The sequence below is a fragment of the Odocoileus virginianus genome, chromosome 6, assembly GCF_023699985.2.
Source record: "Odocoileus virginianus isolate 20LAN1187 ecotype Illinois chromosome 6, Ovbor_1.2, whole genome shotgun sequence".
NCBI lineage: Eukaryota > Metazoa > Chordata > Mammalia > Artiodactyla > Cervidae > Odocoileus > Odocoileus virginianus.
Genome location: NC_069679.1, coordinates 70,989,015 through 71,005,111, shown reverse-complemented (window position 1 = coordinate 71,005,111; position 16,097 = coordinate 70,989,015). Strand labels below are relative to the sequence as shown.

The window sequence follows — 16,097 nt, the reverse complement described above, 5'->3', positions numbered from 1 at the left end:
AAGAAGCACATTGAACATATGATATTTGTCATTCACAAGGTATTAGGCGCCCCCAGGTCACAGTTAAGGCTATACTTGACTTCCTTCACTTCAGCAACCTTTCCTTGTTGCCATCAATACCTTGTAAGGAGAACATTTACCTGTGACAACACTGGGGATTTTGGAGAGAAAGCTCTTGACTGTTCTGACGGGCACACCCCCTGTCTTGTCATCTTGCATCTTTGTAATGATGTCTTCAATCTGAAAGAGATTAAAGAAAGGAAGTGTTATTGCATCTCACAAAGTAATAGCAAATGGTACCTTTATAAACAGCCAAATGTGGGAACATGGATGCCAACAACAGATACCAGGAAAGGCCTCTGCTGTGTCAATTAACATAGTAGCAGGATCTGCTATGGGTCTTGTGCTGGGATGTGGAGGCCAGGGGGTTATATAATGAGCAAAAAGAGCAAAAGCATGGTCTTTAAGAACACGGCCATGCCCCCAGTTCAGTAATGAAGGGAGAAAAAATTTCTTGATGGGATCCAACATGTAATTCAGTATGTATGTGATGAAGCTACTCCTCTTTTCCAGACTGGATTTATATATAATTTGAATCACATGAAATTGCCCTATTCAACCTAAACAAAAGGTAATTTCCTCTAATATATTAACACATGGCTATTTGGAAGTATAGGCAGGGCTGCCTTTGGGACCAGAGAAGAATCCAGCCAGAGTGGCACAGGAGAAAAAGAATACAAATCAAGACATGGAAAGTGCTGATCTGGAGAAGCTAGAGGACAAGTCTCAAGGTTCTGAATGGTGGTGTGAAGGGGGTTGCCTTGAGCCAAGAATAGGATCCTCTCCTTTTGGACTAGGGAAGACCACGTTATCAGGAGAAAGGCCATGGTGGGCTATGGCCTGGAGCTAGGTGAAATTGTATTGATGAAACCAGATACTGTGTACACATACATAGGTGTCTAACTTGGAAAACCAATTTGTAGCTGAGAATTTACAAGGCAGATGTAATTCCCTGGGCAGAAATCTTCAGAATAGGAAAAAGAACAACCTGTAACAAGGACATAGATCTTTTTGTTTGTCCAGCGGTAGGGGAGGGCAACTGGAAAAGAGGAGAAGATAGTGTTTAGCTTTATCACTTATTTTGTTCCCCTAAGCAACAGAATGTAGTTGAAACACCAGGATGGATTCTCTGAGTACTTCCATATAAGTCACATAATTTTAAGTCTAGAAATTTAAAGCTGTAGTTCAGCTAGTCTAATGTACTAGCATAGCAATTCAAGGGTGAGTTTCCCAAAGTCACATGAATAACAACTTATTTGCAAGAAATAGATAACTTGTTAGAGACAAAGTTAGGATAAGACATAATGCAATAATAACATATAATAGCCAAAATATATTTAGACTTTATTATGTAGTACTCTTCTAAGTACTAGACACATATTATCCTATTTCATTCCCGAGTACCCCACACCCTCAATTCCACTATTATCCTCATTCTCAGATAAAGAAATTGAGATTTGGTGAGGTATACCAAGCTGGCTAGACTAGGCTAAATTGTGGTAACAAATAACTCTCAAAATCACAAGGGTTTAACATAATCAACTTTTTCTCTCTCATGCTTTGTGCCAGGAAGGGAGGGAAGCTGACCACCTGTGACCATCAGTGACGACCTTAGAGGTTAAACCACCTTTCCAAGGTCACACAGCTACCCAGTGGTAGACCTGAACTTGAATCCAGCCACACACCCCAGATATCAGGCTTCTGACCCCTGGGATGCTCTGTTACCCAATAAGAGTCTCAGAGAACAAGCCAAACAAAGAGACCATTCTCCCCTGGGTATTCCTTGATTTCCCTGAGAAGGACTGACAGTGAGAGAGAACATAAGCTCCTGGCCCCTTAGGCAGTGGCTGAATATATACACCAGGAAAAAGGGTCCTTCTCTGAAGACCTGTATTCTGTTAGATAACAGTATCAGTAGGATTTTCATCCATATTCTTATTAATAGTCTCAGCTATTAATAGGGCCCCATCTTCTGTCCTCTAAACTCAACCCAGTGATTCAAAGTAGTTTGAGTATTTACTACTTATTGATAGTCCAGGAGAGTTATTCCTAGAAAAGTGATCATATTTTCAAAATAATCTATGCTTTTGGTTTAGTGTGCTATGTGAAATCAGAAGTATCAGTTACATGTTGCTTTTTATGGCTTGAAAATTACTGGGAATTAAAGGAAAGCCAATATTTCAATTCAATTAGACCCCTGACTTGACACTAGTTGGTGAAAGTTCCAGTTTAGTGATATGGACTGGATTTAAAGACTGGCAGAGGTCATTGCCACTCTGTTTAGTTGCTTTATCACAGCACTGAATCTTAAAAGGACTTATTTATTTACTAAAGAAGAAGATCCATCTTCTTATGTTGGCCCACCATGTACCAAGGGTTAGATCACTCATCAGAGATGACAGGACAATCCCCTTAAGTGACCAGAAAGGGGATAATGTTCCAGTAATAGTTTATAACATCGGAGGTGTAGGATAATGTTTCACTGGTCCCTAGTTTCTAATTCCTTCCCAGAATTAATATATACCCAGACCTTATCCTAGCTTCATGATGGGCTAAAAGTCTGCTTCTTTACTTTGAGGCTTAGAAATGTGACTTGGATGGCTAATATGATGTTACTGAATGTGATGTGAGCAGAGACTTTCAATATACCTGGATGGTGATGCTCACCCTCCTCCCTTGCCCTCCTGCATCAGATAGCTGTTGTTACAAGGAAGGGGAGAGACATCCAGAGCAGAAGGGATGCAACACATAGCTAGATCAGTCAAAGATCATGTTAAGACAGTGGTCCAACTTCACTGTGGTTAAACGTCAGCTGTTCTGTAGAGTTGTGAGTGAAAAATACATGCTTACTGTGTGCCACTGAGTTTGGAGTGATTTACTATGCAAAAAAGTTGTGGCTATTGCTGACTGATAAACAGGGCTCTGGAAAAAAAAAAGCATTTTCAAAACTGATGAAGCCACAACAAATATCTGGTAATAAGAATCAATTAATTTTAGATGTGGAGTATCCTAGAATCCAAACCTTTTAAAGAATGTAGAATTCCACCTACACTATTCATCATGTGCTTAAACATTCTTAAGGTCTATTCTACCAATATTATGTCAGGCAAATTTGTGATCTCTGCATTTGATTCCAAAGCATGGTCCACTGTGACATCAGTTAATAATACTGTCTCTGAAATTTTTTTTTATGGTATACAGAGAAATGCTAAGAGTACAGACCTACCAAAAGTTCAAAAGTGGGTTCCCAGGAGCTTATATAAATTACAATAACAAACATTTTCAGAACATCTATGTTATGATCAATCCTAGGTATTTAAAATAAATTACCAATATTCTCAGTCTTAAAATTTATTTAACAAAGATATTGAAATTAAAGCTCAGAAAGGTTAAGTGATTTATCTGAGGACACATAGCTAGTAAGTGGCAAAGCCAGGATTTCTTACCCAATTCTTCTTATCGCCAATGCCCAAGCTCTTTCTAACAAATCTAAGATTCATCTTATATCCTCAACCAGTGCCTGCCAACGAGCTCTGTAGATAGAAAGCACTTAATACTGTTTGCATTGAAGGGAACGTTTAGTTCAGGCCTAAGAGGGTATAGGAGAAAAAAGAGAAATTGATCCAGATAATCAGATTCTCAACCCTCTCAGGGTCTATTCTGGTCCAATGACTGCTGGTATCTTGTGGCTCAGCATATTCCCTCTTGGTCCCAGGGGCTTGACTGGATTTATCTTCTATTGGTACATCACAGCTTCCAGGTTGGGGGTGGGGAGAGGGGAGGTATACACTTTTGTTTTCTTGACTGTTCAGTTCCATCTAACTTCTGGTACCTTTTGCTCCTGAAGAAGAGCAACATCAATTCCCTGTCATCCTTTCTGTGTCACCAGGGAGCATGCTGGACCTAAGTGGCACTGAGACAATCGATAAGCAGGTGGCCCTTATCTGACAGCCAAGCCATGCGGAGAAACCACATGGCCAGCTCGACCAGTTCTGCCTGGATGGCTCACGACAACCAGACACCCTTCTTCAAGGAGCTCAAAGCTCAAAGCACTGACAAGCACGTAAAACATCCTTCCAAACAGCAGGAGAAATGGAAGCCACTCACTGTACCATAGTGGGTTTTCTCTGAAATGAGGACTATTATGAGGACCGTAGATGTAACTCACTGAAATATCGATGGGGTGTAAGAGAGGAGGGAGGAGAAGCAATCCTCTGTTTATAAACTGAAGCCACAGCAGGATGGTAGGAAGAACACTGGTCTGAGGCCCAAGAGAAATGCCAATCTCAGTTTCACTGACTTGCTGTGTTGACCTTGGACAAGTTATTTAACCTCTCTGGACTTTACATCCCTCATCTCTACAGTGATAGCCCTGGCTGCTAAACTAAAATTTCTAATTCTAAAACATGAGAGACTTCTCTGACTTGACAGATACAAACCTGTGTCTGCTAGGAAAGACTCAGGGCAGCAACAGGCTGCTGGGATCCCCTTCTGCCCATCCGCCTTGTGGATCCACGCAGGACGTTCGCTGTGTGGACCAGAGCAAGGTGAGCAAAAGATGCTGGGCAAGACCAGGGAGTTTTGATGTTTTGAGAAATCATTTTGGACAGATGGCATCAGAAGCCAGACAGAGACATGATCCAAAGAGGCCCTGACACTGCCCTTCTTGGCCAGCTCCATCTCTACTCGGATAGATGGCATGCCTAACAGAAATGACTAACAGCCAATATTAGTTTTGTTTGTGTAAATTAATTACCCGAAAACTAATTTATTTAGCTCTTCCAATTTTTTCTCAGTGGAAGATTAGAAAACTTCAAGAATAGGCAAACTATGCTGCTATTATTAAAAAAGAAAGTCCACCCCAACTTTAGCAAAGAAGGCAGAGTATGCCTCAGGCACCAGGGTCTTTTTTATTGAAGCATTTCATCTTGACTTTGCAATCAGTTGTCTATTTCTAGCTACTAATGACTGTCACTTCAGCTCCTGCATTCATTAAAAACCCCTTCTGTTTTGGTGTCTGAGAATGAGTGAAAATGACTCTTTGGACACATCTTATCAGCCCGGAGGCAGGAATCAGAGCTGGCAAATGATAATCATATTTCTTAATCCAAAATAGGCATGCTTCAGTGAGCATGCTCTGTCCCATATGTGTTCCATAAGATCAGGCCATTTCTCACTCTTATTTTTAAAAACACAGAACACTGTTGTTCTCAACTTGTAAATGTTCTCAGCTTCACCTGCTGGTTTAGTGAACATTTATTGAGCATCTTCAGAGTGCCAGGCACTGATCTAGTTTCTATGGATACAAAAAGCAGGTAAAAGACAAAATCTGTTCCTCTTCATCATGAACTAATAAATTTCAGAAAGATTCAGGGATCTAGTCTGTGTTGGAGATAGCAGAGCCAAGTATGTGTTCCAAAAAAAGCTGGAAACACTAAGGAATATCACTTTCAGAGGCCATCAGAAGGGGAACCATAAAGGCTTCCTCCCATTTGCTCCATCCCATTCAATGGCAGGAGCAGAATTTGAGATTCCTTATGCTAATTATGACAAGATTGCAGTGCCTCCTAATTTGTGTTCAGTTAAAGTTACTTTTGAATCTGTCACAGCCTAGAATGCTTTGGACAAAAAGTTTTTAAAAATCCAAATTCAGAACAGCATGGAGGTTCCCCAAAAAACTAAAAATAGAGTTACCATATGATCTTGCAATCCCATGCCTAGGCATATATTCAGAGAAAACTATAATTAAAAAAGATACATGCACTGCAATGTTCACAGCAGCACCATCTTCAAAAGCCAAAACATGGAAGCAAACTAACTGTCCACCTACAGAAGAAGGGATAAAGAAGATGGGGTGTGTACATATAAATGTATGTGGAATATTTCTCAGCCATAAAAAAGAATGAAGCAATGCTATTTGCAGAGATTATCATACTAAGTGATGTAAATCAGACAAAGACAAATATCATATGGTATCACTTATATGTGGAATCTAAAATATGACACAAATGAACTTACATACAAACAGAAACTGACTCACAGACATAGAAAACAAACTTATGTACATCTGTGTCTCTTTTTCTGTTTTGCATATAGGGTTATCACTACCATCTTTCTAAATTCCATATATATGTGTTAGTATACTGTAATGGTCTTTATCTTTCTGGCTTACAAAAAAAAAAAGAAAGAAAGAAAACAAACTTATGATGACCAAAGGGGAAAGACAGGGAGGATAAATCATGAGTTTGGGATTAACACATATATACTACTATACGTAAAACAGATAAACAAAGATGTCCTATTGTATAGCACAGGGGACCATATTCAATATCTTATAATAACCTTTAATGGAAAAGAATCTGAAAAAGAATAAATATGTACACACACACACACACACACACACATATATATACACTTCAATAAATTTTTTTTTAAGTCCAAACACAGGGAATACAGTAGGTCCCCTACATACAAACCTTCAAGTTGTGAACTTTCAAAGATGCGAACATGTATTCGCCGGTCCAGCCATGTAAGTTAGTCCACATGTCTGGTATACATTGTCACGTGTGTGTATCTTCTACAAGAGGCTGTGCTTTTGTGTACCTTACTGTACAGTACTGGACGGAGAACAATAGACCAGTATCTTTATTTCAAGCCTAGGATGTCTAGAAGCAAGCATAAAAGCAGCAGAGATGTTGCTGTTACTGCTAAGAAGTTATTGTACTGTATTTTTAAAGTTACTGTACTTCAAGATTAAAAATGTTTTCTCTATTTTTTTTTTTTTAATGTGTTATTTGTGTGAAAAGTATTATAAACCTGTTAGAGAACTGTACTATATAGCCGACTGTGTTGGTTGGACACCCAGGGTAAATTTGTTGGACTTATGAACAAATTGGACTTAGGAATGCACTCTCACCTTGGTACTCATTCATATATAGGGGACTTACGGTATTTTCTCCATATAACAAGCAATCTGCATGTGGGAGGCTGTGGCATTACTGTAGTCATCCAGTTCTACCTGAATTACCATTTTGGCCATTCCTTCACGGTTTCCAGATGATTACCTCGGCTCTAGACATCACTTCTACGTTAGAGAAGTAGAAATGTGGGAAGAACCAGGGACTGTTGGTATAGCCATATTTGTTCCTTTCATCTGAAAATGCATATTCCTTCCCAGAAGATCCCAACAGATCTCTGCTCTTGTCTCATTGACCAGAACAGGGTCACATGGCTACATGTGGTTGCAAAGAAAGCTGGGAAGAGTGTAGTTAGCTTTTACAGCCTCTTCACCACATGGGAAGTATGGGAAGAGGGTAACGGAAATGGGGTGGGGTTCACCAAGTAACACTGTCTACCACTAAGACCTTGTACTAAAGAACATTCATGAAGGATGGTTGGGCAGATCTTGATTCATCTCTCATCTGTTCTCTACATGCAGCCTGTATCACCGTAATTGGTACTCACATTTCCTATTAGGTTGTTTTTTACTCACCATTTAATCCTAACTGTGAGTGCTCAGTAAATATATATTAATGAATAATTGAATGTGGCGGCAGTGGTTTAGTTGCTAAGTCGTGTCTGACTCTTGCAACCCCATGGACTAGAGCCTGTGAGATCTCCTCTGTCCATGGGATTTCCCAGGCAAGAATACTAGAGTGGGTTGCCATTTCCTTCTCCAGGGGATCTTCCCGACCCATGGATCAAACGTACATCTCCTGCATTGCAGGCAGATTCTTCACTGCTGAGCCACCAGGAAAGTTCTATAATCAAATGCATTCATCAGTAAGTGAATGAGTAAATGACATGAGTGCTGTATTCTTAAACAACTTTATCTTGGAATCCATCATTGAATGGGATACTTAATATTTTAGGGTCCCAGGGGTAGTGATATCTGGAATTTAAAATAAATTTGGCATTTATACTTTTAAGATAATTCTGCTTTGTAAATGTTAAATAAGTAGAAATCTCAAGATTTCTCGAATCTTAGCAACAACATTCAAGGAATTACTAAATAGGCATTTAGGCACTAGTTGAGCCAGGAGCCAATTCCCCAGTATACTGAGCCTAACATCACCCAGGGGCAGTGCTAGGCTGGAAGGATGAAAGAGCATTGTTTTGTCTCCTGGAAGTTTATTTTTATGGTTTTAATATTACCATATGTAGTGCTTCATAAATTACTTTTATGGAAAACATTGTTCTTCATTTAACTGAAGAGAAAAAGTAGGCAAGAATGATGTTCTAGGTCAGTGAACAAATAGCTTATTGATGATACTTTAGAGGAAATGACTTTCCCTTGAGCTTGGCTAGAATCGTCAAGTCTTAGAAGGCATCGTCTCTCTTGTAGAAGAATCTATTGTTTGTTTGGAAATATGAGCAAAGCTGGTCCTTTGGGCAAGCCACAGAATAAAGAATCTCTGATTGAGGAAGGTCAGATACAATGTAAATGAGGAAAATGGACACTGACCAATGACACATTCTAGAGACACATCAGAGGACCTAAAATCTTTTTATTATAATCTCAAATTACTGTAATTTGAGTGCATCATCTGCTTCTTATTGGGAACCATCCCCCTTTCACAGATAAGCGCACTGATAGCTAGGGAAGGTAAACTGTCCAAGGTCAAATGAGACTTGAATAGTGAGATTATTGATAAGAAACCCTGGCAGTCTTGATCCAGAGCTGGCTCCCTGGGTCACTACACTGGTGCCAGGGCAGCTCCCAGGGAGGTATCGCTTAATCTAAGGCTTTAGCTGAGTGCAAGGAGATGCAAAAGATGGGGCCACATCTTGTGCTTAAGAGTTTAATACACAGCGGGGAAGGCAGAAAAATGTTCCCTTCAAAAGATGGCCTCATCCTAATCACTGGAACATGTGACTATTACCTTACATGGCAAAAAACACTTTGCAGATGTAATTGGTTTAGGGCTCTGAGATGGAGTGGTTATCCTGGGTTATCCAGGTGGGATCAGTCTAATCTAATCACATGAGTTCTTGAAAGATGAGGAATTTCCCAGCTGCAGTCAGAGAGACAGACACAGAGAGAGAGAGATGACTACAGAAAAGTGGTTAGAGAACTCGGACTTCGCTGCTTTTGAAGATGGAGGGAGGAGCCACAGTCCAAGAGATGTGAGAGGACTCTATAAGCTACAACAAGCAAGGAAACAGATTGTCCCCTGAAGCCTTCGGAAAGGTGTGCAATCCTGCCAACACCTTGATTTTAGTGCAGAAAGACCCATTTCAGATTTCTGAGCCCCAGAACTATAGAACAGCAAATGTATGTTGGGTTAAGCCACTAAAATTGTGGTGTAATTTGTTACAGTGGCAACAGTGACCCCTACTCAAGAACAAATGTTTGGAAAAACCATTATTCTGTATTGCAAAACAGATTAATATTTTCTCCTCCCAGGGAGGAAGTGGGTAGATTTCCCACACTCCACTGCTCTCTGCTTTTTCTGCACAGTTTAACTGCCAAACCAATGGCCAACCAGGAACTGTGGCTGCCTGCTTGGGGAAGATGTCAGGGATGAGGACAGGGAAGATGTCTGTCTCTAACCCAAAGTAATTGCTTCCATGACATTTTAAATGCTTCAGTTTTTGGCCTACTGGGACCAATTAGATGAGTGGCTCAGAGGTTATTTCCAGGAGCTTCTTAAATGGGTCACAGCAACCCACTAATTAACTTCAACACCACAACTACACATGGAAAAACAAATACCCTCTCTTATTTCTCATCTCCAATCTTCCCTTGCCACATTCTTCAGTCTAGCCTACTAAGGAGAATTGGATAAAAAAACATCAAGTGGCGACACAATGTAGATAATTAGGTCAGCATAATAACCCGCTCCAACTTTGAACATGAAGCCTTCTACAGAAATATTCTAGTTTCAACATGTACATCACTTTTCCCTTACTTCCTTCAGTAAGGAAAAGTCAATATCTTTGTTTCCAAAGAAAACTGGTCCCTCCAGTATCTTGGAATCTCACTATATATTTTTCCTCCTGCAGGGGGAACAAGAAACATAAGACTTGTCCCCCCTCTGCCCCCCGCCACTGCCCCCACAAGGACATCCTGGACTCTGGAATCATTCACCCTTTCTGAGTCTTCTGCACCTTCCCTGACTCCAAGCTGAACAACTGAACCAGCCACTGGAGCGAATTAGAATCGTTCATTTAAATCATCTCCTCAAACACCTGCTGTGGTTCCCTATTGCTACAAAATAAATGTCAAGTTTTCTATTATGGGATTCAAGGTCCTCTATGATTTGGCATCAAACTACCCTTCCAGCATCAGCTCTCCAAACTCTCTTGGTTCCTGGATACACCTACCTGCAAACAATTCTCTGCATTCTCACGCAGTAATAATTCGTCCACCACCGCAACCCACCAGTCCTCATCACACTCCTAGGACCTGTCCAAATCTCCTCTTCTAGGAAATGTCACTTGATTTTTCCAAAATATGCATACATATACATTAAGAATGTCTACATTTTCATTGAAGTATATTTTACTTGGCTTCCCTTGTGTCTCAGACAGTAAAGAATCTGCTTGCAATGCAGAAGACCTGGGTTCAATTCCTGGGTTGGGAAGATCCCCTGGAGAAGTGAAAGGCTACCCACTCCAGTATTCTGGCCTGGAGAATTCCATGGATGGAGGAGCCTGGCAGGTTATAGTCCATGGGGTTGCAAAGAGTTGGACATGACTGAGTGACTTTCACACACACACACACCACATTTTATTTATAATGTTGTGTTGATTTCTTCTATACAGAAAAGTGATCCAGTTATACATACATACATATATATATTATTATTTTTTTTAATATCCTTTCCATTATGGTTTATCATAGGATATTGAATATAGTTCTCTGTGCTATACAGTGGGACCTTGTTGTTTGATCCATTCTCTATATAACAGCTCATATGGAACCTATGAAATAGAAACTGACTCCCGGACATGCAGAACAGACTTTTGGTTGCCAAGGGGAAGAGGACTGGGGAGGGATGGTGCGGGAGGTCGGGATTAACAAGTGTAAGCTATTATATATAGAATGGATAAACAAAATGAATGTCTATATTTTTTTATTCCTTTTTTCCATTCAAAGGATGTGAGGTAAGATCCAGAACATAGTGTTTCTCCTTTGCTCCAATTGTAAGTGCCACATGCCTCCACTTAGGACTTCTTTTCTGTTGCTGAAGCTTTTCTTCTTTCCCTCTGGACCATAACTTTATGAAGGAGAGAGACAGTTCTCATCTTTGAAGACGAGACCTGGTCTTCCATACCTGGACCCCATCAAATGGAAAAAGAAAATAGAGGATAACAGTCAGCCCTTCAAACAGGAAGGACTCATCCCTTAATCTCAGGATAATGAGAGAGCCAGCCCTTCAGTCTCCCAGAGCTTCAGAGAGAAGAGAATTTCCAGATGGATCAAGAAGGGCTAGAATGAAATCTCCTCAGCAACTGCAAACCCCAGAACACCTAGAGATGTTTTAGAGAATGAAAAAAGGAAAGGCAGGGCTGCACCTGAGACCCAGGCAGCCCCAAGCTTCCCTCTCATTTCTGTCCACACCTCTTTGGACAGGGCTGCCTGAAGACTGCTCAGCTGCCTGTCCCCCAAAGCCCCTGTCTGCTTTGCTCAGAACCACTACCGTCTGTGCTCAGAAGAACCCAGGGTGGCATCCCCACTTGGTGCTAAACATCTCACTGCAATTGTTGATGACGACAGCACCCTTCCCTCCAGGGGGCAGGGAGATGTTGCAGGACTCCCCTCAGCCCTTCTGACTCTGATTCTGGGCCTGTGCTTCACCTGGCCCGAGGGGACCCTGTCTTTTCACTGTTTCCTCGGATGGTGGCCCCAATGCTACTGATCCTGTCGCTTTTTTCTTTGGGGCATTTTCTTCTTTGGTGACATCATTCTTCAGGTTTGATGTCCCCAGATGCTCCAGTGAGCACAGGAAAGTTACCCCCAGGGAAGGGAGACTGAGACAAGCCAGTAGGCAAAGCCAGGTGACCCATTCCTAAAGGAGAAACAGGAGGCGAATCATCACTGATCCCAAATATATCTGCACACTCACTAGGAGCTAGGTGCTGGAAAACCAGACAAGAGGGTTTTCCTTCCATACTTACCTTTCGGTGTGGAGGTCCCTCAAGGATTTTACATGAGACTAAGGAAGAAGAGGAACAGTCCCCAAGGGGGCCATGCAGAAGGAGGGGCAGTTACACTGCTGACTTCAGGTAATTCCTGCCTCCTCTCCTGAGGGCGCCCATGAACACTGCCCTCAGCAACCTGGGGTCCCCACACTATTGGGGGGAACCCAGGACAACCCTGACTTGTGCTGCCAGAGGGACAGCAGCAACGATTCTGTTTTGGCTTTTGAGTCTCATGCATCTGAAAAGTGAAACTGTTAGCTGCTTAGTCATGTCTTTGCGACCCCGTGGACTATAGCCCTCCAGGCTCCTCTGTCTGTGGGATTCTCCAGGCAAGAATACTGGAGTGGGTTGCCATTCCCTTCTCCAGGGGATCTTCCTGACCCAGGGATGGAACCCAGGTCTCCTGCATTGCAGGCAGATTCTTTACCATCCAAGCCACCTGGAAACCCTCTGATGCATTCCCTGCTGATAATTAACACTGCTCGGAACACCCTAGTAGATGCTTTCTGGAACACTCTTCTGAGTCATGCCAGAGTACCCACCCCGCGTCCTGTAACTGATGCCCAGAGGCTGCTGTCTCTCCTGTAGAGTCTGCATCCTTCCCGTCACTGCATTCCTGCACCATATGTGCCCATGTCCCTTCTTACCTTACGTAAGAAAGAAGCATGATGTCCCCCTGGTCTTTCCGCAATGACTGGTCTCTCCATTTCATTCAATCCAGCCACCAAAGGATTAAACAGAAGGGACTAAGGCACGATGGGTACTTTTACTCACCTTTTTAGGCTTTATAATATTTTATCAACTTTTAAAAATATTTATGAACTACTTTTTATTAATTTTAAGGAATTACAGTTTATTTCTAAAATTTAAGTGATGATGTAGGCAAAAGCTATCAGCATGGTACCTGGCACATAGATAGTTGCTCCCAATAAATGTTAATTTCTCCTCCTTCAAAACAGATTTAATTTCTTCTTCTATCTGAAGGAAATGAGTAACGACAGAAGATTCTACCACTCCCTTCAGATGCACGTGATTGACCCTTTGCTTTCAGTCTCCTACAGAAGCCTCAGCAGATGGCAGCTGGGGATGAAGAGCCATGCTTTCCAAAGAGCCGTCACTGAAGTCATTTCCTAACTAATGAGCCTACTTCGTGTAGGTTTCCAACTCCATGAAGGAGGTCAGCCCATGAACCAACTCTGAATCACCCCTGGACTCTGTGAGCAGCCTTACTTTTACCACCTTCCATCCCAAGTCCCACCACGTGGCAGGACAAGCATCAGGACTTTCCTGGCCACTGGCAGCACCTTGCCAAGTAGTCTGTCTGGAGAAAGGACAAGATTTGCAGGCCCAGGAATAGGTGTTTTTTATTTCTACACCCTTTGCCTCCTGCCCCTGAAATCATGACCTGAAAGATAAGCTTGTTTTTCATTCCCAAGAAAATGAGCTAGAATACAGTATGTATCCACCTGGTGTAATTCGAATTTTAATCTAAGAAGGAGTGGAGAAACTCTGGGAAGCTTGTGATGCACTACTGACCACACACTGACAACCTGTGGGATAAACACCATGAAGGGAGGTGAAAGTGTTAGTTGCTCAGTCATGTCTGACTTTGTGAGCCCATGATCTGTGGTCTACCAGGCTCCTCTGTCCATGGAATTCTCCAGGCAAAAGTGCTGGAGTGGGTAGCCATTCCCTTTTGCAGGGGATCTTCCTGACCCAGGGATCAAACCCAGGTCTCTCCCATTGTAGGCAGATTCTTTACCATCTGAGCCACCACCTGAAAATAAACCCTGCACGTCCCTTGGGAGGGCAGTGGGATCGTTTGCCAATGACTTTTGTTAACCACACGGGTCTAAGTGGCTTTTGTAGTCACTATTTTTTGCAATCTCCCTGCAGCTCTTCTACAACAGGAGGGCAAGTGAGGGTCAGACGGAACCTGCAGGCCTATCGGGCAGGACCTAGGAGCACCCACTGGGTGCCCAGCCCCCACCTCCAGGGGAGACAGGGTGGTCGGAGAGTCGTCCATCCTGCAACTTGACAGTCATTCAGCTGCCCACACCCCCTAGCTTTTCAAGTTTAAATAGAGATGCTGCGGTCTATCCCACCCAGCCTTCAGGAGGAACTTGAGAAGTTTTAAGTAGGGCACCCGGCCCCTCCCATCTAAATGAAGATGACCCTTTCCCTCCTCTGCTTGTGGTGGGAGGATCTGCAGGGAACTGGAGGTGCAGAGGAAGGACATAGATGGGAGAAACTGCTGGATTTGCATCAGTGATCACAGCAGTTTGGAAGGGAGAGGGTTTCTCCCCCCAACCGCCACCACCATCTAGGAAGAAAGGCTGTTACAGGGCCTCAAATGATCGGCAGAAATGTGGAACAGGTACATGGTTGGCGGGAACTGGACCAGTTCCAAAGCAGGATCACATCAGAAAGGCCACGACTCCAGCGGGACTTCCACAAGCAGCTATATGGTCTTCGCAGGAGCTTCCCACTGTGATATTCCTGTTACAGCCTGTCATGAATCTGCTTGTTGTGGGTTGAGTTCTGTTCTCCCCAAAGTCCTACCTTCACGTTCTTACCTTCCAGTAATTCAGAGTGTGGGCTGATGCGGAGACAGGGTCTTTACAGAGACCGTCATGTTAGAACGAGGTCATTAGGGTGGGTCCTAATCCAAACGACCGTGTCCGGACAAAAAAGGGCTACCAAACACTGAGACAGGGGACAGGAAGTCCATGTGGAGATTCAGGGAGATGACAGTCATCTGCAAGCTCCGGAGAGCGGCCTGGAACACATCCTTCCCTCACGGCCCTCAGAAGGAACCAGCCCTGTGGACATCCGGATCCCAAACTTCTAGACACGGAGCTTTGAGACAGTAAGTTTATGTTGTTTAGGCCACTCCGTCTGTAATACCTTCTTATGGCAGCCCTAGCAAACTTAGCACTCCTCAATGACTTTATAGGTCAGAGGAATTAATTTTTCCAACTCCTTCAGTTCAGCATGCAAGGAAAACAATTTCCTCTCATGGTCCCTTCCTCTCCGCCGCTCTCTCCCTACAGACATACACACACACACATTCTCTTTCAAGAGAAGATGACTAATTATTTCCAGATTAGACAAAGTGCCATGTGCCAGACTGACTTATTTGACATCTTACTTATTGTCTAATTCCCAGGAAGCCACACAGCATACTACTTCAAAACTCTGCCTTTTTAAAAAGCCAAGACCTTGTCTAATGTTAGAGCTGAGAGTAAATACCAGATTCTGAGACTAGATTCAGAACCAGAGGTGCAGGAAAACATTATTTCCTAGAATCAGGAGTGAGGAGTATTACCAGAGTTGGGTTTTGTTTGTTATAAAACTATCTGTGTGTGCATGCTTGCTAAGTCACTTCAGACGTGGCTGGCTGTTTGTAATGCTATGGACTGTAGCCTGCCAAGGCTCCTCTGTCCATGGAATTCTCCAGGCAAGAATACTGAAGTGGGTAGCCATCCCCTTCTCCAGGGGATCTTTCCAACTCAGGAATCGAACCTGGGTCTTCCACATTGCTGGCAGATTCTTTACTGTCTGAAGCACCAGGGAAGCCCCCTACACTGAATATAAATTGGTGCAGCCACTGTAGAAAGTAATATGGAGATTTCTCAAAAAAAAAAAAAAATAGAAATACCACATGACCCAGCAATTCCACCCCTGGGAACATGTTAGAAAAATACAAAAGCACTAATTCAAAGAGATACATGCACTCCAATGTTTGCAGTAACATTATTTTCAATTGCCAAGGTATGGAAGCAACCAAAGTGTCGATCAACAGATAAATTAACGAAGAAAATGAGGTCTATATACATAACTGAATACTATTCAGCCATAAAAAGAAATTTTGCCATTTGCAGCAATAC

At 42.5% G+C, this 16,097-nt stretch overlaps 1 protein-coding gene across 7 annotated transcripts in view; it reads right to left on the bottom strand.

The window, feature by feature from the left end:
- The window catches only part of RGS6 (regulator of G protein signaling 6), a 595,863-nt gene that overhangs the window by 182,425 nt on the left and 397,341 nt on the right, over positions 1–16,097 (bottom strand). For all 7 annotated transcript variants that reach the window (XM_070469576.1, XM_070469574.1, XM_070469577.1 and 4 more), the window contains exon 3: positions 141–240. In XM_070469576.1, coding sequence (XP_070325677.1) covers positions 141–240 — 100 coding nt within the window. The remainder of the gene's footprint in view (positions 1–140; positions 241–16,097) is intronic.